This window comes from Anarhichas minor, unplaced genomic scaffold (genome assembly GCF_050575085.1).
Source record: "Anarhichas minor isolate MPS153535 unplaced genomic scaffold, ASM5057508v1 ptg000014l, whole genome shotgun sequence".
NCBI classification, from domain to species: domain Eukaryota; kingdom Metazoa; phylum Chordata; class Actinopteri; order Perciformes; family Anarhichadidae; genus Anarhichas; species Anarhichas minor.
Window position 1 is genome coordinate 3,495,946 of NW_027466460.1, and position 26,390 is coordinate 3,522,335.

General features: G+C 41.0%; 1 protein-coding gene across 7 annotated transcripts in view; it reads left to right on the plus strand.

Moving 5' to 3' along the window:
- The window catches only part of tenm3 (teneurin transmembrane protein 3), a 223,563-nt gene that overhangs the window by 184,169 nt on the left and 13,004 nt on the right, over window positions 1-26,390 (plus strand). For 4 of the 7 annotated variants that reach the window (XM_076091074.1, XM_076091076.1, XM_076091078.1 and 1 more), the window contains 16 exons: window positions 2,031-2,102; window positions 3,918-4,095; window positions 4,824-4,844; window positions 10,214-10,338; window positions 10,592-10,699; window positions 12,305-12,459; window positions 14,540-14,641; window positions 14,772-14,945; window positions 15,207-15,266; window positions 15,705-15,867; window positions 17,165-17,303; window positions 17,449-17,554; window positions 17,841-17,983; window positions 18,692-18,870; window positions 22,360-22,464; window positions 24,158-24,288. In XM_076091074.1, coding sequence (XP_075947189.1) covers window positions 2,031-2,102; window positions 3,918-4,095; window positions 4,824-4,844; window positions 10,214-10,338; window positions 10,592-10,699; window positions 12,305-12,459; window positions 14,540-14,641; window positions 14,772-14,945; window positions 15,207-15,266; window positions 15,705-15,867; window positions 17,165-17,303; window positions 17,449-17,554; window positions 17,841-17,983; window positions 18,692-18,870; window positions 22,360-22,464; window positions 24,158-24,288 — 1,961 coding nt within the window. The remainder of the gene's footprint in view (window positions 1-2,030; window positions 2,103-3,917; window positions 4,096-4,823; window positions 4,845-10,213; window positions 10,339-10,591; window positions 10,700-12,304; window positions 12,460-14,539; window positions 14,642-14,771; window positions 14,946-15,206; window positions 15,267-15,704; window positions 15,868-17,164; window positions 17,304-17,448; window positions 17,555-17,840; window positions 17,984-18,691; window positions 18,871-22,359; window positions 22,465-24,157; window positions 24,289-26,390) is intronic. The other 3 variants (XM_076091077.1, XM_076091079.1, XM_076091080.1) reach the window with 1 other exon arrangement.

Sequence of the window (26,390 nt, forward strand, 5' to 3'; positions counted from 1 at the left end):
AAGCCTGACGTGAAGGGAACCGACTGATATAGGATTGAAGCGCCGATAGCGATGTGTCCTGCTGGGTTTGAAGGACTTGTAAATTGTAGGGTGTATGCATCCATATAAAGAGTTGAATGTAGAGCTGGTGGACGGACGGATGGAGCATAATGTGGGCTGGTTTTCCAAGATGGCAGCAGAGCTTTAATAATTCAGCTCACCACAGGAGGTTCCTCTTTGATGTCTCACTTTGAAGAACGAGTGCATCCCTCTCTTTTCCTCTGTTCATCCTCTTACAACTCATTCACATAAACCTCCTCGCAAGTCAGCTAACACACCCCTCTCTCTTCTCCTTTTAGACAGCACGCCGACATCACCGGAACAAAAGAGGCGTGAGGTTTAGCACAATAGCGTTGGTGTCTAGTGTGACGAATGACGTATGCGTCGGGCAGCGACTTTCATCCTAAACAATAATGGCAGGTGAACTGAGTGTTCGGGTCATCTGCTCGGAGGCTAAGGAGCTCCTAGATTTCCTAGGTTAGCTGCTAACTGCTGCTAGCGTTTCTTTTCTCTATAACTCGGTGGTTAGGGCGCACAAATAACACGTCGTCAAAACGTCACACCCGTTCGGCCGTGCTGACTGTCCCTCTCACGCAGAAGTCGGCTCTGTAGAGGCCTGTGCTGCCAGCTCAGTGGTGGAACAACTCTGTCCCACTGTCTGCCTCCGTACCTCTCATACAGAACAACCAGGCGGAATGATGGCGCAACAGTCCCGCCTTGAACAGGTGTAGCAACATGGATTAGTAGTTAAAAGGAACCGTGCACTGTGTTATAATTATTCATTTCTCCTCATACAACAGATATTAGCAGAGTCTAGATTGGCCTAAAGACAACACGTTCAAAGTAGTATCATTCAGGTGGTTTCCCCCTGCAGACATTAAATCTCTGATAACACATTTTGTTTCTGCATCGCCCGCTATTTAAATTCGTCAGTGTAGGAACAAAGTGGATGTGATCTGAATAAAAAAGACAATATGTTGTTAATGTTGCGTTATATCTTAAGAAATGTTTGTCATTGACAAAAGTTGCCTTTTTCAGTCTGATGCATTTTTTAGGAGTCCAGTGTGCTGACATACTGATTTTCATCTAAATACAGTACCATGGTCATTAAACTACAGCTGATTTCCATGATTTGGTTTTCTTAGCTTAAAAGTGAAACACACACACACACACACAGCAGCAGCAGCAGCAGCATCCCTTTAATCTTACATGCTGTATGATCCTCTGGGACCCCGTGGGGAAAGAGAGAGAAAGTGTCATGTGTTTCAACACAAGCATATCAACAAATCTGTGTGCATGCTGTCTGTAGTCTGGGCTTTTTTGGGACCAGGGTGCATAAAACATTATAGGAAGGAGAGACACATATACATGCACACACACAAACATACATTACACTTTCCTCCTCATCGGCACTGCTCGCGAATTCCTCCATATCAAGTTTTTGCTTTTAGCTGACACTCTTCCACAATTTTGAAGATTTGGGTTGGGTTAGGGAGAAGCGGTGCTGTTTTTAGTTCATGTGTGTAGTGAAAATACGTTTATTCCATAATGTTTTATGAAATGAGCACAAATCCTGATCCTCAAATTGCACTTCCTTTTATCCATTTGTTATATAAAAAGTGAATCCTGTAGTTACACTGAGTCAAGTAAAACTTGACTGGTCATGAACATGAACTCAGTTGAGACATGCTTTAGGTTAAGGCACATCCACCAACCTCATAACAACACCCTCACTTTCAAATATGCAATATAGTCCAATGAACAAGCGAATACACTATCACATCATTGAGAACCCCAATGACAGGCCGGATCAGAGTTTTAATAAAGGACGATATCTGTGCCATATTTCAGCTGCGTTAATAAAATCTCAACTCCAACGTACCTGAACACAAAACAGACGTTAATGCAAAGTAGAATTGGTCTGCCTGCATTTTCTCTCTGCTTCCTTTCTGTGCTCTCTATAACTCATCTTGATGTCTTCTCTCCACCAGGTATACTGTACAAAGGCAATGGTGAGAACATATTCATATCCCAGCAGCCCCCGGTCATCAGCAGCATCATGGGTAAATACAGATTCAAGTATAATTGACTTGATTGAACCTGCATGTTTGTGATCAGAGTTGATTATAATATAGTATTATATTACTTGTCAGTGATTTTGCTCTAATGGTTTAAGTGTGAGAGCCACAGGAAACTCATGGGACCCAGAAAAAATACCTTCTGAGTGCTAGTTGCTCTCTAGCTCTCTAGCTCTGGGAAATCTTTGTTAAAAGAAACACAAAATTGAGGGGTGAATTCACAGAGAATGGATTGCAGTCTCTGATAGCTGCATCATCACTTGCAACTGCTATCTGACAGCGCAAACACATCCATAAAGGTTTGCAGCTGAGTACAATTATCCATGTGGCAAAGTATAAATGCACTTGAAGCCAATGCGTAGGTTGTGAGGGGTGAGAGTCAGCCAGAGCCAGAGGTCTTGCCAGGAGGATCTGGCCAGAGTTCCTCTTCCATCCAAAGCTCCCGAAGGAAATCAAGAGGGAGGAAGGGAAGCATGTAAGGAGGGAGAGGGAAGAAATTATCTGTTTATTCTTTTTATATAATAACAACCTTATTTTTCTTCAAATTGACATGTAGGGCAGCTTTGTTCATTTATTTTTCATGACACAACTGTCATTGCATTCTGTCATTGCATCCCAAAATACATGAGTTTGAGCAGACACCTCTTATAAATGCCCTTCAGTTACCAGCAACTATCTGAGGATGCTAATTATTTCACACTGTAACTGCACGTGACTATTAGCGCTGATCTTTGTGAATTGGACTGTTTTTGCAATGAGGCTCATTTGCCAAAGTTTTGCCAAATCTCTGCATATTACCTCATTTAAATACGTGCAAATAGCACAGGAGCACCGGGACACTGTTTGCTTGGCAGCACAGTTATGACTGCATCTCACCCTTTGCGGGCGCTTTGAGAATTACACGGTTTCTTATTTTTGCTGGTTTAGAGGCTGCAGTTTATGTATTGGATTCAATCAAATACATAAACTATCAATGTGTGCACAGACTGTCAGTAGCACAGAAAACACACAGATGGCTAACGTAAGCTACAGGCCGGAGCCACAAGTGAAGATTATAAGATAGCACTGTTGTTTTGAAAGGCTTTCATAGTTTCAGAGGTTTGGTCAAGTTAATAGTTAGAAAATGGCTTTGTTGTTTATAGAACTGATGACTTTAAATTTAGATTGTATGGACTCAGTAATGTAGGTTTGTTGGGTTGGAGCATGTTGCTAGATCTTTTAAGGTTTTTCCTTATTTGGTTCAGTTCCTAATAAAAATATTTGGCATTTGCAACTCACATATCCAGTGTAGTTCCTCCTTGTAGTTTACTCACCAAGACTACAATCTCAGTCTGTACAGCGATGCCATACTTTTCTGTAGAAAGACACCATCTCCTATCAGAGGAAGTGCAATTTATTCACGTTGTTTTTCCGATTAGGAATGTTAATTGTACTGCAGTCCTTGTCTGCAATACTTCTGGTCTGACACATTTTGTCAGTGCCCACGTCTTTTAAACTGCCAGTGTTCAGCTCCACTTGTTTTGCGTAATGCCTTTACACGTTCTGGCTAACTTTTCTGAAGTGCCCCTACAGGGAATAAACCCTGGGTCTCTGAGATGGTGGACAGTGCATCAGTCCAACATTTTTCAGTCTTTCTTTGGCTTGACATTGTTAAATAAATGCTTGGTCCACAACAGTGTTCAACAACCTGACTGGATATAATGAATTTGATATAAGCTCCCAACTGGACAGTCTGTTTTGTGGAAAGAGCAGAAACCAAATGTTTCAGTCAGTAACAATTGATTCAACGTCCTGTCCCAGGAAATGGACGTCGCCGCAGCATCTCCTGCCCCAGCTGCAACGGACAGGCAGAGGGCAATAAGCTGCTCGCGCCCCTGGCTCTGGCCTGCGGAGCAGATGGCAGCATCTTCGTTGGAGACTTCAACTACATCAGGAGGATCTTCCCCTCAGGGAATGTTACCAGTGTCATGGAGCTGAGGTAAGAGGGGAGGGAGGATGGCCGCTGGTGCCAGATCGGGGATCTAAACCTAATCCAGAGAATACATCCCTGAGTGTCACAAAGATAAAGGTCTCACTCAGAGAACTCAGGATCCATTTAACAGTAAAACTCTGCCATCGGATTCTCAGGTACTTTGCAAATGCATGATAGTTGGTGGATTTGAGTAAAAGAAAATATGACGTACAGTTTACACATTTGTGAAAAATTAGCTGATTGACTTGTGAGTCCTTGGTTTTTAATTTAAACCTAGCATCTGAATCCATCTCTCTGCCTCCGCTTTCCTTCCGCCACTCAACTGTTCAACTCCACATCATTGGTCTCGGCTGACTTTGAACAGTACTTGAACACATAAAGGAAGAGAGGGATAGATGCGTGGCCAGATTGGACACTTTGCCACTGATTAACATTCAAGTACTTACTCTTTAGCCAAAGTGCTAAAAGAGAAAAGATCAGTGTTTTAGTGCTCGGAATCTGGCAATGTGCTTCTGGCACACTGTTGAGTGCTCATTTCTCTAACTCCTATTCTAACAACTGAAATCTTTTTCCTATTGACTTCTGAAGCATGATTTAAATTCTAAATCTGACTGCAACTTTTTCTCTTGTTCTCCAGTATGACCTTTCTACCAGTGATTTTAGTCATAGAAAACAATCTGTCTACTAACTCTTGTTTCCTCTTTCTTCCTTCCTTTGCTTGCGCTGTATTAAAGAAACAAAGATTTCAGACATAGGTAAGAGTGACTAATCTTTTTCAACCTTTAAACTTCTTTTCATTCCACCATCCATTTCTGCTGCTTACGCACCAGACTCTAGTCTCCACATTTCTTTCATCCTTCTCATCTCCTTTTAAAAAAAAACAATCACTGTTGCTCATTCCTGGCAGCTTTCAGACCTGATTACGCTGACGTCCTCAGCCCAAGGTGCATCAAGGAGACAGTGAGCTGGATCAAGCTGTTAGCAGGCTAATTTAGCATTTATAATTTCTTCCTGAAGTCCATTAATGCTTTATAGCTGCAGAATGAATCATGTAGAGTAGCTGTCAAAATGGGTCAGACAAACAGATGATGTTTGAACAGACAGACATACAGTCTTCACAGCAGCTAGTAAATTAGCTTAGCTTAGCTTTGGCCATCATTTCTGTCATGATCACATTTTACTCACCAAAGCAACTGGTAACATCTGGAAATATTGAATTATCCATTCAGTTATTAATCTAAGGGACAGAGAGAGGAAGGTAGCCCTGATGTTTGCTACCATCAAATGAAACCACCTCATTAGTTTTGTCTTTGTCTCCCTCAGTCTCATCCTCTTTCCCTCTCTAATGTGGACAAGTGTTCACACAAAATCGAGCCTATTCTTCCGTTGTCAGCTCAGATGAAGTCATCGCTTTAGCAGCAGCCCCTAGCAAGGAGAGACGTCGAGGGGGGGGTTGAAGATGTTGGCCGTGGTTACTGGTCTTCCTTATTTCTCTCTGTCTCGCTGTCCTTTTCAAATTCATTCAAGGTCGTGAAAGTTTTCATACAGGCAAAGCAAAAACAACAACTGGTTTCAGACATTCTTTACACACTTTTCACATAAACAAGGTGAATAATATGTCATATAAATAAATCAAGGACATTGTGGTGTGTAGCAGTTATGTTGAATCTTGCACTCGTAAATTTTGCGGCAGCTCCTTCTGGAGGAAAATAGATAAAAGGAATTCAACAAGTTGATAATCAATTTAGTCTCAATATCACAGTAGTAAGTTCTAACTTCATTGATCTTTAGTTCCCGCTTTGAAAGAATGTGACAGACAATACCTTGACGATAAATGTGTGTTTTATTTATAATAAAATCAAATGAAAGAATAAATGGATTAACAAATGAACAGTGATACCAATGAATAAATTAACTTAGTTTCAAATTGCAAATGGGAATGATTTGGGATAGTGAAGGAAGGATGTGATTTCCTATAAGATACCGACTCTACTCTAACCTATAATCAGCTTTATTGGCCATGCGTACGCAAACAAAGAATTTGACTCCGGTTTTTCGTTGCTCTCCACGTACATACACAGAATTTACAAATAAACAGGATATGAATATAAATTTAAAAAACAAGGACAACAACACTGACACTGGGGGGTGTCAGTGTTGGGTGGGCTCCTCCTGAAGTCCACTGTCATCTCCACAGTGTTGAGCTTGTTTAGCTCCAGGTTGTTCTGACCACACCAGAGGACCAGCTGTTCAACCTCCCGTCTGTACGCAGACTCATCACCGTCCCTGATGAGGCCGATGACCGTTGTGTCGTCTGTGAACTTCAGGAGTTTAACAGATGGGTCCTCTGAGGTGCAGTCGGTTGTGTAGAGGGAGAAGAGCAGTGGGGAGAGCAAACTGCAGGGGGGGGTCTATAAATGTAAATATTAATAATGTAAACGTAATATTAATAATTCTGAGCGCTATCCGACACCGACTCTTAATCATATTAGAAGGTGTGAGTTTCCTACTCTGTGCAGCGTAGTTCCAAAAGACCTTGCAGTGGGTGATGATTCCCGTTAGAAAACGATGGTTGCCGGTTGAAGGAGTCAGGAATAGGTAGTCCTCAGCTGGCCTCGGATGCCCACCAAACGATATCTCCATGCGCTCCCAATCTTGATGGTAGATGATTCTTTGTCCTTTGATGAGTCGGGGATCAGATAATGCTCTACATACTTGTATAACTAAGATTACTCATCTAGATGGACTTAAAATAATCTTGTTCGGTCGGACAACACTACTCAAAGTTAATTTAACTTCTATAGTAGTCTAGAGCCTTAAATCCGCTGACATCTAAAAAGTCTAAACACAATGAGTTCCTCAAAAGGTTCCTAGTACCTGGGGGAACCTTGGGTCTCAGTAAGGGACTTACGCTGCATTTTAAAATCCAATCCATTTAAATGGGGACAAATACAGATTTTTCTCCTTTAAGTCTTCTGGCTTGACCAACAAAGAACACAATGGCCCAATACTGCTAAAGATCTTGAAACCTGGTGGAGAATTCCCACTCACGCTCTTGAATTTCCCCTCTGATGTCCTCAGAGTTGACAGGCTTGGGTGATGACATGTCCCACTGGTGTTTGAAGAAGCCAAAGGCTCCAGTTTGAATAAAATGCTTTCCATGCATCAAACAGAGCTGGCCCGGTTTTCGCCTCCGTCTTTGATCCCATCAATGCACTCTGCAAATTACTCCCTAACAACTAAGCCACCCAACGGGCAGTGGAGAGGCAACTCTTTGTAAGCACTGTCATGTCCTTCAGGAGCGATTTTAACTGGCGGTGATTGAGTGAGGAGCAACGAGAAGATTAACAATTTTAACAACCGTGACCATTAGAGAGGAAAATCTGACTTTGACACTTGAGTGTTCCTGGTCACTAACAGTGAAGCTTCATGACAGGATGACCGATCACATTTTCAGTTATTGTCACAAGCCCTGGCGGCCCTCATATTTTCTTGATGCCGACTCCTGTGCAGTCAAAATGCTCTGTGAAATCCCTTGTTAATGTAAAAGTAAAGAAGGCATTTTGATTCTTCAAACGTTCCTACCTTCAGGCTATAACCCCTGCTAGACTGCATGTATTGGTTTAGTGGAAAATAGGACATTCACCTGTAGCCAAATTAAAGAGTTAGACAGGGATATACCAAAGGTTAAGATATACACTTACTTTATACAATTATGTTTCCAACATGTGCCATAATCCTATAGGTTGGTAGAGAACATCAAGCCACCTAAACAGCCCGTCTTGTAAAGAGGTGTGAGCTTTGATGTAAGCATAAATAGTGAACAACTTCTGTGACCCGGTCAGAGAGAGGGTGATCCATCTTTTCCTGACTTCTGTCTGTTACATGTTTTATTCTGAATGCAGCTTTCTCTTAATATTATATTGCAAACTTAACTTTCTCATTGTGTGAGCGAGCTATGTAACATCTATTTGTAAATTCCATTATGGAGGATTGCAAACTGGGAAATATTTGAACTTTGGAAGGCAACCGTTATCGTTGCCGTTATTCTCTGCCGGCCTCAACTTATTTTACCGTACTGCTGTCATCCACAAACATGATATCCGGTTTGCATGTGAATGCGGCATTGAACAAGGGGAACTGCTGTTTGTTTCCATTTTTATTAAAGTATGACCACGACTGCTCCCTCACCATAACAAAGTACACATTTTAACCCAAAGCATGTTCTTTGCCTAAATCTAACGGAGTAGTTTTTGTGCTTAAATCTAACCAAACCTTAAGCATAGCGTTGTCACACCATGAAACAGATTTTTTTCCATTCTATGTGTCGTTCCAGAGTGCATGGAAAGACAACTTATTCTGGCTTGTTGCTCGTCTACCACTATCTGATAAGTGTATAAAAAATCCTATCAAATGAAGATGCCTTGAGTGATTTGGATATATATTGTGTTTAATAAGGTTTTCTGAGGTCATCTGCTCTTTAAATTGAGGATATATTTACTTTTTACAGCTCCCTCTACATATCTCTGCCCTCTCTGTGATTTGGGGAGATACATTAGAATCCCCCCCCCCCCACCTTCTGAAAATGAAGCTGAACCCAGTTAGTTTTCTACTATATCTCCTCATACACATAAAGAGCAGCACCATACCTGGGGCTTCTTTGCCACTGGCAAGATGCAATGATTGGACTGATTTTTTTTTTCTACTCATCCGAATGCAGTTTCAATTAAAAACTTTAATTAAAACACAATTTTGTCATGTCATTGAGGTTTTTTTTACCTATTGCCCTTCCTTCATGTTTACTTACTCACGCCATCTTGACTCTGAGTTCTGTTTCATTGGTTGTAATTATTTCATCCTCCTCTCTTGTTTGAGTTCTTGTCTCTTCTCTCACCTTTCGTTCCTTCTTTTGTCTCCTTCTTTTCCTCATTCTTATTTTATTTCCAACACATAATTTTCCATTACTACTCTCTCAGAAGTGTATGTTCAGTCTTCCTCTTGTCCTGTCCTCTTTATCCTTTCCTCATTCAAGCGTCGCCTCATCCATCACTCCTTATTCCTTGTCCCTTTGCTTGTCTGTCTGGTACCAGGGTTTTGTCTGTGGTACTGCCTATCCTCCATCTTGAACATTTTCTAAGTGGGGGTTTTCTGCTTAAATAAAGGATAAATGACAACAAAAGGGCACACAGTACGCAGCATGCCGGGGCCTCACAAGTACAGAAAAGCACAGACAGTCCTGTCTATTTTTAGCTGTCTTAATTAACAGCCTGTGATCATCTGCTTATTATCGCCAACCGCTGAGACTCATGGCTAGAGGCGAGTGCATATGTATACATCCACGCCCAAGTGTGTTGAGGTCTGATGCTTGACACTTGCTGTGTGTGTGTTTGTGTGCGTGTGCATGCGTGTGTGATGGATTTTACATGACAGTGTGACAGTCATTAAGAATGTGTCACAGTCAAGTCAAGGCCCATCTCAACCTCGTAGGTCTGTTCAGACTGACATAGAGGGACCAACCTACTGTCGACACACACACACACACACACACACACACATATCACATGCACTTACTGACTTTCTCACTTACGAATATCACAACTACACTTCTATAGAAAAAAGAATCAAAAACATGTTCACAGAAATAGCAACACACTGTGTCTGCCTTTCATTCCCCCTGAGTTACACACACCCTTCAAGCACCTGGTATTCCACTGGAAGTAAATTAACACCAGTTTCTTGTCTTTCAGTTCATCAACCTTCCTTTTATTCATTACTTCTTCATTATCTTCAGCTCCAGAAAGTCTCTTTTATTTCCATCATAATGATGCTGGAACCAAAGTAAACCTGCTCTGCTGATGGTGATTTCATTGTGAGCTTGTTTCCAGTCAGACTTTGGATCATGTGTCAGCAGGGTGATCTGAAGGAAACAATCCATCAAGGACACATGGGGGATTTTAGTGTCCATGTTCAAAACTGGGTGTATTTCTTGAATTGTTTAAGTGTTCAATCCCTGGTGTCAGAGATACTGACGTTGTTAAAGATATAGCATGACTAAACCAATTATTTCTTGTCTCCATCCTGTTTGTTACCCACCTCTCCTTTCATCTGTCAACACCCTCCATAGCAACAACCCTGCTCACCGCTACTATTTAGCCACCGACCCAGTAACAGGGCAGCTGTATGTGTCCGACACCAACTCTCGACGGATCTACCGACCCAAGATGCTCAGCGGCGCCCGTGACCTCATCAGTAAGCATTCACTTAATTTCCCCAGTAATACACCATGTTGACAGAAATGAAAGTAATCAGTTTTTTTCAATTGTTAATTTCAGTGTAATGTACCCACACTCATCCACGGCAATTGAAATGCTGGTAACATAGCAGGGAAAAAGAAAGTGGATAAGGGCTGTTGCAATAAAAGTGTGTGTGTGTGTGTGTGTGTGTGTGTGTGTGTGTGTGTGTGTGTGTGTGTGTGTGTGTGTGTGTGTGTGTGTGTGTTCAGGTAATGGAGAAGTAGTGGCTGGTACAGGGGAACAATGCCCTCCATTTGATGAAGCACGATGTGGAGATGGAAGAAAAGCTACAGAGGCACAACTACTGGGACCAAAAGGTACACACAAAACACAAGAGATGACTAGGTAGGGTAGGTGGTTATTTTTCAAGCCTGCCTCATAACTATTGTTGCTGAGGAAGATTCTCAAGACCTAGTTCAGAAACAATGGCACAACAGTTTGACCTGTACGCTCATACTTAATTCAAATCTTGGCCTGTATGTATCATACATTTCTGAGTGGGAGGTTTGTCCCAACACACATATTTGGTTTTACATTTAGAAAAGGGAACATAGGAATTTCATCAGCTTTCTTATCCTTAGAAAATCATCCTACTTGTGCTAGAATTTTGTAGAGCTGTACTGAAATGTTCAAAGTCCCCGGGGCGAGAAGAAGGAACTCCCCTTTAACGGGTAGAACTGGGCTCTGGGTGGGCAGCCATCTTCCTCGACCTGTTTGGTTGAAATAGAGAGAGGGGGGGACAGGTAGAGAGAAAGCTTTAACAATAATAGCACAACAGCTATTAATAAAGATAGAAAAATGACTAATAGTCTGGATCACCAGGTGATGTGGTGGTTCACTTTTACACTGCGATCTGTAGCTTTAGCTTCTATCTTTATCTTTTCAACCTGTTTTCACTACTGAATCAGTTTGACATCCTGGATAGATCCTTCAAACACATATTGTAGACCCTTCTGTCTTCTTCTCTCTGAAACTGCTTTTTAATTTTCCCAAAAATAGATCATATTTAAGCAGAGAGTGCAGTTAGTGACAGTGTGGGCTCCATGGTAACGTACATCTAACAGCTTGGGTGGGGCTTAGCGAAGGGCCAATTGCTCCATCTACCAAACAGTACCTACTCTACACATCCATTCACATAAATTCTTCCATCTCCTACTTAATTGGCAACATGGGAATACCGCTACCACAGTGATGATATAGGTCCTTCACAACTGGGTCTGTGTTTATTGCACCTCAAAGCTCAACGGCATCAATTTCCCTGACATTAAATGTTGCTGAATAAAGATTTTATGCAAATTGGAGGCTCCCCCACATTTGCAAGTGTCACTAATGGTTGGCATAACATCATTGCTTCAAGTCTGGATGGGAACATATTCTAAATGAGTCAATATCACTGAATGAAAAGACACTGACTGGTTATGCAAGCATGAACCTTGTGTGTTGTAGCCACGATGACGTGCTTATTTTACACTTTTTATGCTGTTACTGTACATTTTGTTCACATTTAATCGATAGGCCTCCTGACCTACATACAGTACTGCATTTAACTCCACTCCTGAAACCTAGAGATGGAATTTCATTTGTTTTGTTCAATGTCTTCTGCCTTTACATTGATTCTGATACTGATACTGATTAATACTAATTCTAAAAGGCTTGTTACATACAGTTCATAGGCGCCTTTGTGCTTCCATCGCACTCAAAGCAGTTTGCAAATGTTCAAACAACAGGCTATCGTTCTGAACTGTTTTGATCCGGATCTTTGTTGCGTAGCTCATCTACTGATTACCAAACGCAACAGCTATTGTTTTCCGGACTCCCCTAAAGGAGAAATACCTCACTCTCATTTTCAGAAAGGTGATGTATTGATAATCAACTGGACAACTATATACTGAAGTTTGCGTTTGTGTTTGTGTTCCCTACAGGCATCGCAGTTGATAGAAACGGTTTGATTTACTTTGTGGATGGGACTATGATCAGGAAAGTGGATCGTAATGGAATCATCTCCACAGTGCTGGGCAGCAACGACCTGACCTCTGCACGACCTTTGACCTGTGACACCAGCATGCACATAAGACAGGTAACATTCAAGGATGCTCTAAGTATGCTCTGTGCACCCATCAGACTCTGATTGCTTTCCTGTATATATATAAAATAGTGCTGGGCAAGTTAACGCGTTATTATCGCGTTAATGCTTTCATTAATTAACGCCGACAATTATTCTATCGCGCGTTAACGCAGTTTTTTTTTATTATTAAGCGGACATTTTTAACACAAGAACCGGCCGGCCGACCGGCCGGCAGCAAGCGGTGAACAGCTGAGTTTGTGTGGCGTCTCTTCCGTCTCTTCCTGTTTCCTTCACCCACATTCCCCTGGGTCCTAAGTCCCTCTATGTACAGCTTCTTATCAGCTTCTTATAAATGTACCAATGTACATTTATAACAAATACCACACATATTACGGTAATCAGCGTTGCATATATGTCTGACCAAAATACCAACAAAAGCAAAAAATAAATGATTCATTTAAATAATTTTTTTAGAGTTTTTAAAGTGTTTTTGTTTGGAATATCTTTAATAAGCATATCATTTAGTTATCGCTACTGAGAATTTAACAAAAAAAAAAGAAAAAAACACCGGCTGAATATCTATTATCAGAATCATTATAACTGTATTTTAACTGCTACTGTGTAAAGGAATACTGCTGTTAAAAAGCACCTTATTTGTTTAAAGTGTTTGCAAACCAAGTTATTGCACTTTTGTTCATATAGCAGTACTTTTAAAATAAAAGTGCGCAATACACTACTTTTGAATTCATTATTGAATTTTGCACATAACAATGCGATTAATCGCAAAAAAATCATGCGATTAATCGCGATTAAAAATTTGAATCGTTGCCCAGCACTAATATAAAACAATATCACACTTGCATTGGATTTAAATGTTTCCAGTAAACGTAAATTAGTTGCAGGTCTCTATGATTGAGATTCAATCCAGTTGATAGGATGCTCTGCAACGATTAAGATCTGGTTACTGACTTTTCCTTAATTCATTTTAGAAACTCATCAGACTGGCAAAAATAAGAAAAGACAGTGAGACAGAGAGTAAGATAGAAGATAGAACTTTATTTTAATTTTTACAGCTTGTTTTTAGTGAGAATGTACAATCTTACATACATGGTATGGACTTCAGAATGGAAAGAACACCACCTACGTACACACACACACAGGGCAAGTGTCAAGTATTAGACCTTAAGGAAAAGATTAAACAAGGCTTAACGTGTGTGTGTGTGTGTGTGTGTGTGTGTGTGTGTGTGTGTGTGTGTGTGTGTGTGTGTGTGTGTGTGTGTGTGTTAGAGAGAGAGAGGGAGAGTGTGTGTTGTGGTCTTTGTTTTGTGGGCACAGGACCGTGGTTTGGGGGCATTTCTTGCAGAGTTGCACTTATCTGAACTCTGACTGTGTTTTCTCCGCTGCAGACTTTAGCTCAGTTTGACTTCTGGCAGTTATCTAGTCGACCTCTTGAGTTCACTCGTGGAACTGACAGCCCACACATGTTCAACTACAGCTTTCTGTAGATTCATGTTGTTCTTTTTCAAGTTAAGCGTACAGTCACTTTAATATGTTTGTGAATGCAGCATTTGAACAAAGGGGACATTTAGTAGACAATATATAAACTTGCTGATATTAAAAACACCCCATCTTGTGGGTATAGACATAGTTTATCGAAGACATTTAATGTAAACAACACGTCCAGATTTATTTCTTTAGATTTGAAGTACTTTAAAATAACTCCTTATGTCATGTAAACCTGATCCGAAGGGTGTATTTACTATCACAGATGCCCCCTCAGTCCTCTGTAGTTTTAACAAGTCCAGTTGAACTGTCCATGAGCAACTTTGTTTTTAGGTGATTGCTCTCCCTGTTTTCTCTTTACTGAGGCAGCAGACCTAGAGATCATGAAGGTTTTGATTTTATATACATCATTTTTAAACCATCTGTCATTATCAAACCAGGAAATATCAAACCAGGAAATGGTGATCTGATCCTGTTAGAATCAACAGGATCAGATAGCAAAATACAGTATAGTTTAATGGAAGTATATAGTCAGAGTAGCATGTGAACCTCTCTCTGTCTTCTCCCCCTCTGGCATCTTAACATCCAGGTTCGGTTAGAATGGCCCACAGATCTAGCCATCAATCCCATGGATAACTCCATCTACGTCCTGGACAACAACGTTGTGTTGCAGATCACTGAAAATAGACAGGTACCCACATTAACCACAGTCCATGTTTTACAAATGTCCTGTTACATGTGCCTTTTTTCATGAAATACTAGTTTAATAAATCAACTTTTGCTAGCAGCTAGTAACAACTTTGCATAATGTATGTGTTCAGGTTCGTATCGTGGCAGGTCGTCCCATGCACTGCCAGGTACCTGGTATAGAATATACTATGGGGAAGAGAGCGGTCCAGACCATGCTAGAGGGAGCTACAGCCATCGCTTTGTCCTACAGCGGTGTCCTCTACATCGCAGAGACAGACGAAAAGAAAATCCACCAGATCCGACAGGTAATCTTCAGCAAATACAGTATACGGTACATTCATGTGCAGTAAGTTCCTGATTAACAGATCAACAATTTTTGCATCAACTTTGAATCTCTGTCCAAGTCAGTAATTAGCAACAAAGGTACCAAGTCTGATTTGAACCCCAGATACAGGAACATTAGACAAATGAAGATGATGAACTGAGTGCTTTTATTGTGTCGTTTTCTTTTCGGTGAAAGAGCCCTTCTGTTGCAAAATGTCTATTTGTGACTTTCACCCCACCAGGTGTCGACTGATGGAGAAATTACCCATTTAGCTGGAGAGCCATCTGACTGTGACTGCAAGGTCTGTACCACATCTACCTCACATACAGAGGAGCTGACATTGAAAAGCATTCTCCATGTCCTTCTTTTATTTCTTCATTTGATATCTTAATCTTGATTGATTCATGATATAGTACAGTCCAGGTCAGCAAACCCACAATAAATGTGTAGCAGTCAAATAATTATATGAATACAATTTAATATAGAATATAAGTAATTTAATTGTAAAACAATAGCACAGTGACTGCAGCTAGTATCTGGTCAACATTAATATATTAGTAATATAACACAATAAAGAAAATTTGATTCATGAGAGTTTGTCACCAGTTGAATTCTTGATGGTGCCCACTTCTCCTCTCCACTCTCCATAGCATAAGCCAAGTTGAATTGCTCATGTAATGTCATTGTCTGTCACCCTACCCACCCCTCACCCCACTCCCGACCTCCGTCTGTCTTGCAGAACGATGCCAACTGTGACTGCTATCAAACAGGAGAGGGCTATGCTAAAGACGCAAGGCTTAATTCTCCTTCGTCTTTGGTGGTGTCTCCGGATGGGACGCTGTACATGGCTGATCTGGGAAACATCCGAATTCGAGCTATACGATGCAACCAGCCACCTACTGGTATGTTTATACTGTTAGTGTTGTTACAATACCAAAATGATGGCTTTGAAGCGATACCTGCCTCAAGTATCTCGATGCTGATACTGAAACGATACCACGGCAAAAACCTAAAGATGACAACGGAACATGTAACTTAAAATTTTTTTCATATATCAAAAAATCCAAACATATTTTGACAATGCAAGGCAGTGGAGGGTGTGAAAAGAGGCCATAAACAAGAGTGAATTTTTGTACCATAGTGCGTTCATACTTTTTTTTCATCATCTATTTTGATATCCAACCAGGACTGGTGAAGCTCTTCTTTAGATCAGCTACACGTTCACACCTCTCCACCTCACATGTCTCCCTGCTACTTATAACAGGTGAAATCCTCATAGAGAGAAGAAGCAGCAGTACTGTAAGCTATTTTGTTGAGTTCCCTTTCTGAAATGCTATGAGTGAATTTAAGTACTTGTACTCTGTGCAATGACAATAAAGTTGAATCTGAATCTGAAGTAGCCCTCCCGTAAGCAGTGATGCAGTGTATATGTCCAGGGCTTTTATTGTGAAAGGTCAGAACGGAATATGTGAATCTGTAGTGGGCCGCTGCTACCGTTGACATAGTGGGAGCAACAAAGAGGTTGCAGTCTTGTTTCAGATGCCGGAGCCTCCTTGTTATTATCGTTTCCCTTCATAAGTATGGGCATAATTCATAACCCTGGGCTACAGTACTTAAGTGGCGTATTTCTCTCTGGGAGTCTACTTTGTCGACCAGCCGTGGAAAGTCGGCAAGAACACTTTTGCAGTGTAAATATGGCTCTTTTCAAAACACCTTAAAGTATTGGTGCTAATAATATGGGGAACTGTACTGTTTTTAATGGCAGAGTACTTCAATACCTTTCTTGTATTGTATCCTGTGTAATACATTTATGTTGTCCCCCATCAAATATTAGAAAAAAGAAGATGGAAAAAAATCATGTGTTATGATGTATCTCCATTTATTTGCATGCCGTGACATATGTATTACATGGAATGTGGACCACATGGATTCATATTTGGGCCAGTAAGGATCCTGCACACTACCCAGTAATTGTACAACAATGATCTTTGGGTTTCAACAGTGGCTACACACTGGCAAGGCATACTCAATGAAGGATCTGAGGCTCTGATTGCTGCACAAGCTGGTCAGCAGAACTGTCCCAGATATTTCCCAGCGTATATAATATAATATATATATATATATGTATAATAAAAAGAAGATACAGTAAATGATAGAGCAATCACAAGTCTGTCCATCTGCTTGTCTGTGTGTCTTCAGGCTCTCTGGCTTCAGGTCCCAGCTCCTATGAAGTGGCCTCTCCAGCCTCCCAAGAGCTCTATGTGTTTGATGGGAATGGGACTCACCAGTTCACCATGTCTCTGGTCACTGGGGACTATAAATACAACTTCAGCTACAGGTTGGTTTGTGTGGAAATAAACACATAGTTGCTTTGAAATATTTGTTATATTTGAAATATATTTAGTTTCGGCACTTTCTTCATTGTTGTCCTTTTCAAACTTAATTTTCACTTTGTCATTTACCACCCATTCCTTCACTCTCAGCAATGAGGAGGATGTAACCGCGGTGACAGACAGCAGCGGGAATACCCTCCGTATCCGTAGAGATACCAACAGGATGCCTGTGCGTGTGGTTGCCCCTGACAACCAGGTGAGATGAGCAAGTCTTTTGCCATGCTGCAGAAGTTAAAGTTATCAAAACACCTGCATTCAGCCAGAAAATGAACCACTTATTATTGTTTTATCTGTATTTTGCTTCTCACAACAGTTTCAAGAAAAAACTATTTGGACAACAACACAATATTAATATTTAAATTAAACAAACTTTGATGTTTACTGTCTGAGATGACGGCTGAGATGAAGTAAGAGAGGACTGGTACAATCCGAACACGTAACCATGTTTTACTGTGGCTGTTGCTGTTTGTGTGTGTGTATAGGTCATCTGGCTGACCATCGGGACTAACGGTGGTCTGAAGACTCTCACGGCTCAGGGTCAGGAACTGGTCTTGTTTAGTTACCATGGCAACAGTGGCTTGCTCGCTACCAAAAGCCTCCAGATAGGCTGGACTACCTTCTATGAGTGAGCAGCATTACTCTGTTTATATTTGGGTACATGTCTGACCTGCTGTGTGATAATGGAAGGCTGGAAATCAAAAGGGAAAAAACAAAACAAACAATAAAGTTGGATTTTTGTATTTCATAAGACATCTACAGGTACTTTACCAAGTTACTAAGAATTATTTTAGCTCTTAATGGTTTTATGGCATTGAGAAAACATTTCTGACAGAATCGCATCAGCTGCTATGATCTACACCTGCTCAAATCACCTCAAAGTGGGCAACATCAATCTGAACGAATCGATTTATAACATACACTCTTTGATTTCTTCACTGTCTCTACTAGTTTATGTCGAGACATAACCTTTAGTTGGACCAGTGGACACCGAACGATTAGTCTTCTGACGAGACGTTAAATAATTGAAAACCTAGTCTCATAACTGAATAATTCATTGACTTCCTCTAATTAGATTAATTGGAATTAAAGCTCTTCCTCCAGCTGGGTATATCCAGTTTTCATCCCACCGCCTCTGAAATTGCTATTCTTTACAACCAGGTCTAGCACATTCAGCTATGGCCACGTGTGTGTGTGTGTGTGTGTGTGTGTGTGTGTGCGTGTGTGCGTGTGCGTGTGCGTGTGTTTTTCTACAGGGTTCCATAAAGCACATTACAGTAATAGACACTAATGTCCCTTTATTCCCCCCTCCCTGCATCCCTCATTGTCCTTGTAGCTATGACAGTGAGGGTCGTCTGACTAATGTGACCTTCCCCACCGGCGTGGTGACCAATCTCCACGGCGACATGTCGTCAGGGGCTGTTGCTGTGGACATTGAGACGTCAGGCAGGGATGAGGACGTTTCCATCACAACCAACCTGTCATCAATAGACTCCTTCTACACGCTGGTGCAGGGTAAGGTGTTTACGCAAGTGTGTGTGTGTGTGTGTGTGTGTGTGTGTGTGTGTGTGTGTGTGTGTGTGTGTGTGTGTGTATTCACATTTCAATTACTATTACTGCTTTTATTACTACTCTCAGTATCATTTCTGTCATATGGATTGGCTGTGTTGTTGTTCATTCTGTACCCATGACATATCTATTACACTTCTGTCTATCCTCTGTTGCTCTCCCTGATGATGCTTCCTTATTTTCCCTGTTATTATCGGATGTCAGGGTCCGGGGACGGTATACACATTGTAAAGCACTCTGAGGCCAATTTGTGGCTAAGCAGATAGAATTGAATTTAATTGAAAAGTAATTTTTAACCAACAGTTAAACAGAGTGAGGACAATTATGGAAAGTTGGGACATTTTGTATGGTCCTCACTTCTTCAAGACCAGACAATAAGATCGGATAAGAATTAGGTTTAGGTTACGGTAAGGTTTGGGGTTAGGCATTTAGTTGTTATGGTTAAGGTGAAGGTAAGGGGCTAGGGAATGCATTATGTCAATGAGGGTCCTCACAAAGATAGAAGTACAGGTCTATGCGTTTGTCTGTGTGACAGAGTAAGTAAGAAAGTTTGCTAAAGGGTGTGTGATGCAAATGCCTTCGTAATGTGAATCAGACTGTGTGATATTGGCCCAGTAGAAACGAGAGCTCTATTCAACATTTTTCAACAGCTCTTTTTTTTTTTTTTCAATGGTGCCGTTTCCATTGAAATCACTGATGAGTGGCTGTGTTTGAGAAATGAATCACTTTGGAAAAAGCCCAACATTAAAGTAGATGCAAGGTTTCACACATCGCATGCGCTACAAAGACAGCAGAGAGAACAGCAGTAGCTGATAGAGTAGTAGTTGCTCAGTGCTGAGGCTGGTAAATGTTACACAGTAGTGTTGCTTGAGTTTGGAGTCAGACCAATCTCCTTAAGAAAAGCCAGTATTGTACTTTCTGCATCCGCTTGACTTAAATTTTGTCATCAGAGGGTGTTACATGTAGATTCTGTGCAAACATCATCATACAGACTACCCTACATCCATGGATAGGTCTTCCTGTAGACGCCGATCTACTGTGCATGTGTGGAACGCGTTCTCCAAGTGGACTCCAGAGAGCAGTATAAACAGAACTGCTTGGTGTTTGTGGTGTCTGCAGTGTATGCGTCCACTTGGGAGTATATCAGGCTCTAAAGTCTTCCCTTAACACCATGATTAGAAATATAACTTCCCCATGGTAATCCAGAAGGGTCTCAGCTTTGTAGTTCATAATCTTCAGCCACCACCACCAGTCCTAGCACTTACCACCCAGGGCAAACACTCCAAATCAGTAAATCTATATTTCTCTGACCAATGGCCATATTGCAAAATGTTTTATTCTCATTGCTTTCCACAATATTACCCTCTGGCTCCGGTGAATGCCCCATGGGACCACTGAGCTACAGTTAACAGTATTGATAGAGTATGTTAATGTCTACATGAATTCCATCCGCAAGACCCGCCTTTGTTCTAATCCATAATCATTAACTTCTTACTAACTGAAAGAAAGAAAAAAAGAGCAGATAGCGGAAGCTTAATGCCCATCAGTCCCCCTCAGGTAAACACTGTGAGCTCTGTCAGCACTCTTGCCGTATTTTTCAATTTAAGCGCTGTTAGCACTGTTAGCCGCGAGCCGCCAGCTCAGCCGTCGCATGTTGAGAGCCATTGAGAGGCAAAAGAAATACTCCCAATCTCGTATTTTACACCTTTAAACCTTGTAAGAATAGACCTGAGAGATCCATCAATGATAATTCTCGATTTCAGGGAAACTGCAAAAGGAAAAAATAAGTTTCACCATCCTTATCATCCTTCATGTCAGACATTCGGTCTGAACGGTGAGGGAAAACAATAATTTTGCACTGATGCCCTTGTTAAATCTGAACTAATGAGCCAGTTGAAGAGAGGCCTCGAGTGGCCGTCAGTGATTTGTTTCAGAGCATGCTACATGTGCCCCGAGTGAGAGGAAAACAGAGTAGTGTCTCCCTCACGGCAGAGCAGTATTGATCCGAACGTAATAAGTTATTCAAAGCCATCGACAAATGTAGCATTCCTCTCCATCAATTCATGTACATTATTTATCCTTTCGCCTCCTCGCTATCCTCTAAACTGCGCAATGTGCCAAGCGGTCCAGGTAATGTGAAATCATATTAGCTGTAGGTGCAGCCCAGAAATGGTAAACAAGCTAACACAGATGCTGTATTTTGTCATTTAGATGTTGTTGTTGATTGCTTTGTGAAAACGGGCAACCATGCAGGACTTGACAATGAGGCTCTACAGGGAAAATACAGTAAATCTTCACACGAATGCATTATCATGGGCTGGCTCTAATAAGCTGTGTGTGCTGTCTGTCCCCATTCATTACATATTGTACGAAGCCTCTCTTTTGTGGTAGAAAATTGATGTGGGTGGGTGGGAGTGAAGGATCAGATCCACCGCACAATATTAAACCAAAACGTACAATCAGCATAAAAAAATAACACAGTGGCCAGTCGCTTTTTGCAGGAGTCACATTTTGGACAGATTTGAAAGGTTAAACTATCTTTGAATTACTTGACCCCAGATCATTTAGATAACCAGTGCTGCATGTTTTCCCTCCATGTCATTGTGAAACATTTGGTAGAAAAAAAAAGAAAAGAATCCCAGTGAATCTAAGGAGGAAAAAATAAAGACTTTTGTAGTTGCTCTCAAATCAAGATGAAAACTATTTTAAAAGAAATTCAAATAAAAAAGGAAACAACATTTGAAAATAATTGATAAAGCTAATTCCCTCAGAAATACGATATGTAACAAAAGAAGACACTGCACACTTATCGCTGTGTGAAATTGGTAGATAACTTTGGCATCAAATGTGTTGATGTTATTTTTATTCATTTTTTGTTTGCCCTCGAAAACTTTGTGAATAAAGTAGAAGGTTTTTTTTGGAAATATTTTGTACTTGTTTTTTTTAAAAGACAATCAGACAAACAGGAATCATTTACCTGATGAAGGAAGGATCAGAATAAGGGAGAAAAAAGTAAAACTGTCTCTAGGCGAGAGAGCCTTGATATCTCACTTACTCACACATACACACAGACATCCATTAGTCCTGCGAGAGGTCAAGGGGAACCTAATTAAAAGAGGCTGGCGGATGTTAATACCTGCCCTGTGCTCCATTAGCAGGTTCAAACACGGCCCACGGAAATTAATTGTACTCTGTTCTCTCTTTACATACACACACACATACACATACATGCATTTTCTTGCTCTCCTCTCTTTGTCTTTCATTTTCTCTCCTTTTCAGTTCAGTTTAGCATTGATAGTGTTTTTGAAGAAATCCCTTGAAATCTGCCACATTGAAAACAAACATAAAATCAATGTTAGGTATAGTAATGATATTTTATTGTATTGTAATTGTATTGTAATTCATGATAATCATCTCCCCGAATCTGTCTCACAGACCAGCTTCGTAACAGCTACCATGTGGGTAATGACCATTCGCTGCGGGTCATCTATGCCAATGGGATGGACACACACTACCAGACGGAGCCCCATATACTGGCAGGTATGCAGCTTTGAGCACATTACCCTAAATGTTTGATAGTGAGTGGTGCGGGGATGACGTATTTGTGTCGGACACCCCACAACTAAGCATCACACTGGTTCCGTCCACAAAAAAACTATTCGATTTTTCCACTGGATTTTAGATTATTGCAGAAAATAAGCTCTGTCAAACAAGCGTTTAGGCTTTTGTTCAGCAAGATAATCTTCACAAAGGACACCACTTTATGATTTTTGAAGCGTGAATACAATATACCCCATGTACCAAGGCTGAGTCCTTGCTGCATCTGTTAAATGACTCTATCCTGCTTACCACCATGCAGTACATGTAAAGCATGGGTGTAGGCTGTCTTCATGGCTTATGAGTTATGAATTGCTCAGTACGCTAAGTATTCAATGTAAATGGTTTTCATCTAAGAGTTTTTGTGTGGCAGGTGCTGTCTGAGGCCTTTTTTCCATCACAACTGTCTGCCCATGTGATGAGCCTGTTTGTGAAAAGGATCATCAGTATCATGAAATATCATATTTGAATGCGTTTGATCGGATCATCTTTCAAGCCGTACCAGTGTTTTCACATTTTAGTGCGGCTCCTGCAAATCTTCTGTATTTAAATTGTTGCTGACCATTTTCCAAAGCAGCACAACAGTTTTAATGACTCAAATACGTTGTGTTATTTTGACTTTCTAGATAGCCACTGGTTTGCATTACATCTTAATAATAATAATCAGCTTGAAATGTGCTGCACGTACTGTCGGTGATCCGTCATAATAAATATGCCTGCTTTTCTTTATGTCATTGTTCATCATTGCATGGTGATGTAGTGCAGACATTTCAGACTTACAAGCCTGCATTAGCAGCTGACCTGCCGAACTGCAGCAATATAACTTAATACAACACAACAATAAATACAGAAGTGATGCTCACTGTGATTAATGACCAACTCAAGTGTCAAGTCTCTGCAGGCTGATTTTCATTTGATGGTCTAAAACACTGCAGGAGACTTTGGAACATGGTTAGTAGCAATTAAATTGTATCGATATGATATGTGATTCACATTCAATGGGCTACATTAGAAGATTCAAACCACACACAAAGCCCATCTTGAGGTAAAATCATTAAAAGTCTGGAGGGGGAAACATTAAACCTTCCAGAGAGGCTAATGGCTTATGTAAATGATCAAAATCCATACTGGCATGTACTGCGTTGCAGAGATACACTCTGTCTGAGCGAGTTTGAGCATTATATTTTACTTGATAAAGAAAGTTGCTCAGTAATATTTCCGTATTTGCAGGATTAGGATGATCTTCCATGCATTGTAAAAAAGTATACAGCGACACATAGTGCACAAGGTACCCAGGATATTGCAATCAAAGGCATGATGTTTTCAGTCTGTCTGTCCCCACGTTCCATTCTCATGACACAATATCTCAGGAACACCTGGAGGGAATATCTTCAAATTTGGCACAAACGTCCACCTGGACTAAAGGATAAATTGATTCGAATTTGATGGTCAATTTATGACAATTTCACACAAATGTCTAATGGGATAAAATTATGTAGTGATGACATTTTGGACAGACATTGATGTAGACTCTAGCTTGACTGGTTGGCGGCGGCTACAACCGTGAGGCGGTAGTTGTACCACTTGTAGTTTAAAATGTTGTTGGTATTCATGTCTTTTTCATATCCATTTCAAGGTGCTGCTAACCCAACTGTAGCCCGACGCAACATGACACTGCCGGGAGAGAATGGCCAGAACCTGGTGGAGTGGAGGTTTAGGAAGGAACAGACACGTGGAAAAGTCATCGTCTTTGGGAGGAAGCTCAGGGTGAGTGCTCTCCAGCTGGGACTGACTAGTGATCTACAAACACAGGCATCTTTTCTGAACTGAAAGTCAAAATAGGGTCCACATGGTCCAATGGACAGGGTTCAGTTTAATTAATCATGTAGTTATTGTATAAATCTAGGATTATCACAGGGATATCACATGCTGAATAGAGCAGCACCTTTACACTTGCAAACATTACAGAGTTTCAAATTCACCTGCTGTGAACTGTTGGAGGGAGAAACCCACACAGACGGAGTGAAAACATACAGGTGCACTGCGCACAGAGGGGCCCCAGCTGGACATTAGATGTAAGTCCAGTACCTTCTTGCTAGAAGGCAACAATGCTCACATATCAGTCCTATCATTTTGTCCCCCTCTGTAAGCAGCTTGCTGTGGGTTGGATAAGGGGTTTATGTTTCTGTCCATTATGGCGTTGTGTGTTCTTACAAGCTATTAGGAGAGAAGGAAGGGACAGTGATTTGTCTGCAGTGCTTGAATATTACATGAAGTGCTCTCTAACTAGCCCAGCCTAATAGGAGAAAACTCTGCAGTCATGTGGTCTCTGGAGAGTTTGATCGACACAATGGTGCCATTCTAAGCATGGTCCAACAAACCCTAATGAATGCAACAGCATGTGTGGCCCACTAGTGGTAATGGGGAGTGTTGTATTGTGAGCTGGCAATAATGAGTTGCGTGTGTTTCAGTAAACGGGAGTGCAAAGGTGAGCATGAATACAGTATGTACACTGTATATGTCAGCCACACGTTAGTGATTGGTGTGTTCAAGAATTTGTCTACACTAAGACCATGACAGTCCAGCTGACAGCGTAAGGCGTTAATGATGATGGGGTGATTGTGGGGCGGGATGAACAGCAGGGAACCTTTGACCAGCCTTTCTGCTAAATGCTAATATTCATACTGTTTTTATGTGGTGCGCTCATCAAACTAAGGAATGTGCATTGAGCGTGTGAGGTAATATGAAACTGCATGTCCTAGCAGCTTGTTGGATGAAATAATGAAAACAGCTGCTGTCAGACACAGAATGTCAACGCTGGTAAGTTTTATGAGATGAATTAACTAAATGTAGGACAGTTTTTGATGGTATTGTTAGTCCCTAGATGTATTTGTTCATTGTGTATTTATGATATATTTGACTTCCACTGTCATGTTTGTCAATAATGTATGGCTGATTGGATTCAATCAAACTATGATACACTGCTACGTTTAGGAAAAGGTCGTTGTTTGGGTTAAAATAACTAGGGAAGTGGCATGACTTTAGTAAATTGACAAATAAATCAATGTTGACTTCTCGTTTCACACGGGGCAGGAACAATGATCTCCTGGCTGAGAGATTGTTATTTGAAAATACGAACGCTGTATGAGTACAGTAAATACACCCCAGAAATTCTTCCTCTCTATACCAGTTATTAAGGTAAATGAGTGGCTGAAGTGAAGACGGGACCATCTGAGAGTCCTGTTTGGCACTGAGTTGAAATAAAAGTCACAGAGTGCTCCAATCCATTATGAACGTGACAGGCCATGCCAATCTACAAAATTATTTGTTTCATCTGGTATGGTGTGTCTCACACTCAGCACGTCTGTTGGCTGTTATCCCATCTTGTTTCTCATCCAGCTGGCCATTAGCCACCGTCCCAATATCCTTCTTCTTTCTCTGCCCCCATTTATTCACCTCGCTGCATTCAACTGGTGCTAATTCACGAATGAGAGGGTGGCCGAATAAAAAGATGAGAAAAATGACTTGAACGTTTTCCAGCAAGACTCTATCTTTAATGAAAAAGGTCTGTAGAACAATTCATTCTTAGAATTTCCCCTTGCTTCAAGGATGCATAAGGTGAGTTCAGCTCCGAACCTGGGTTATCTGTCTTCGTAACTGGTGTTTGAACAAACAGCAAGTCATTTAGAAAGCGATAAAGAGCGGCTAGCAGGAGCTGTGGTGCTACAGTGTTTTATGGATGTCTTGGATCAGAAGTTTGTTTGAATTCACTGCTTGAGGCGCATATGTTAAATTGAGCAGCAAGTTATTAACAAGAATTAAACACCAGGGCTTATTTCTTGTTTGTCTGTTTGTTCAGCCTACAGACC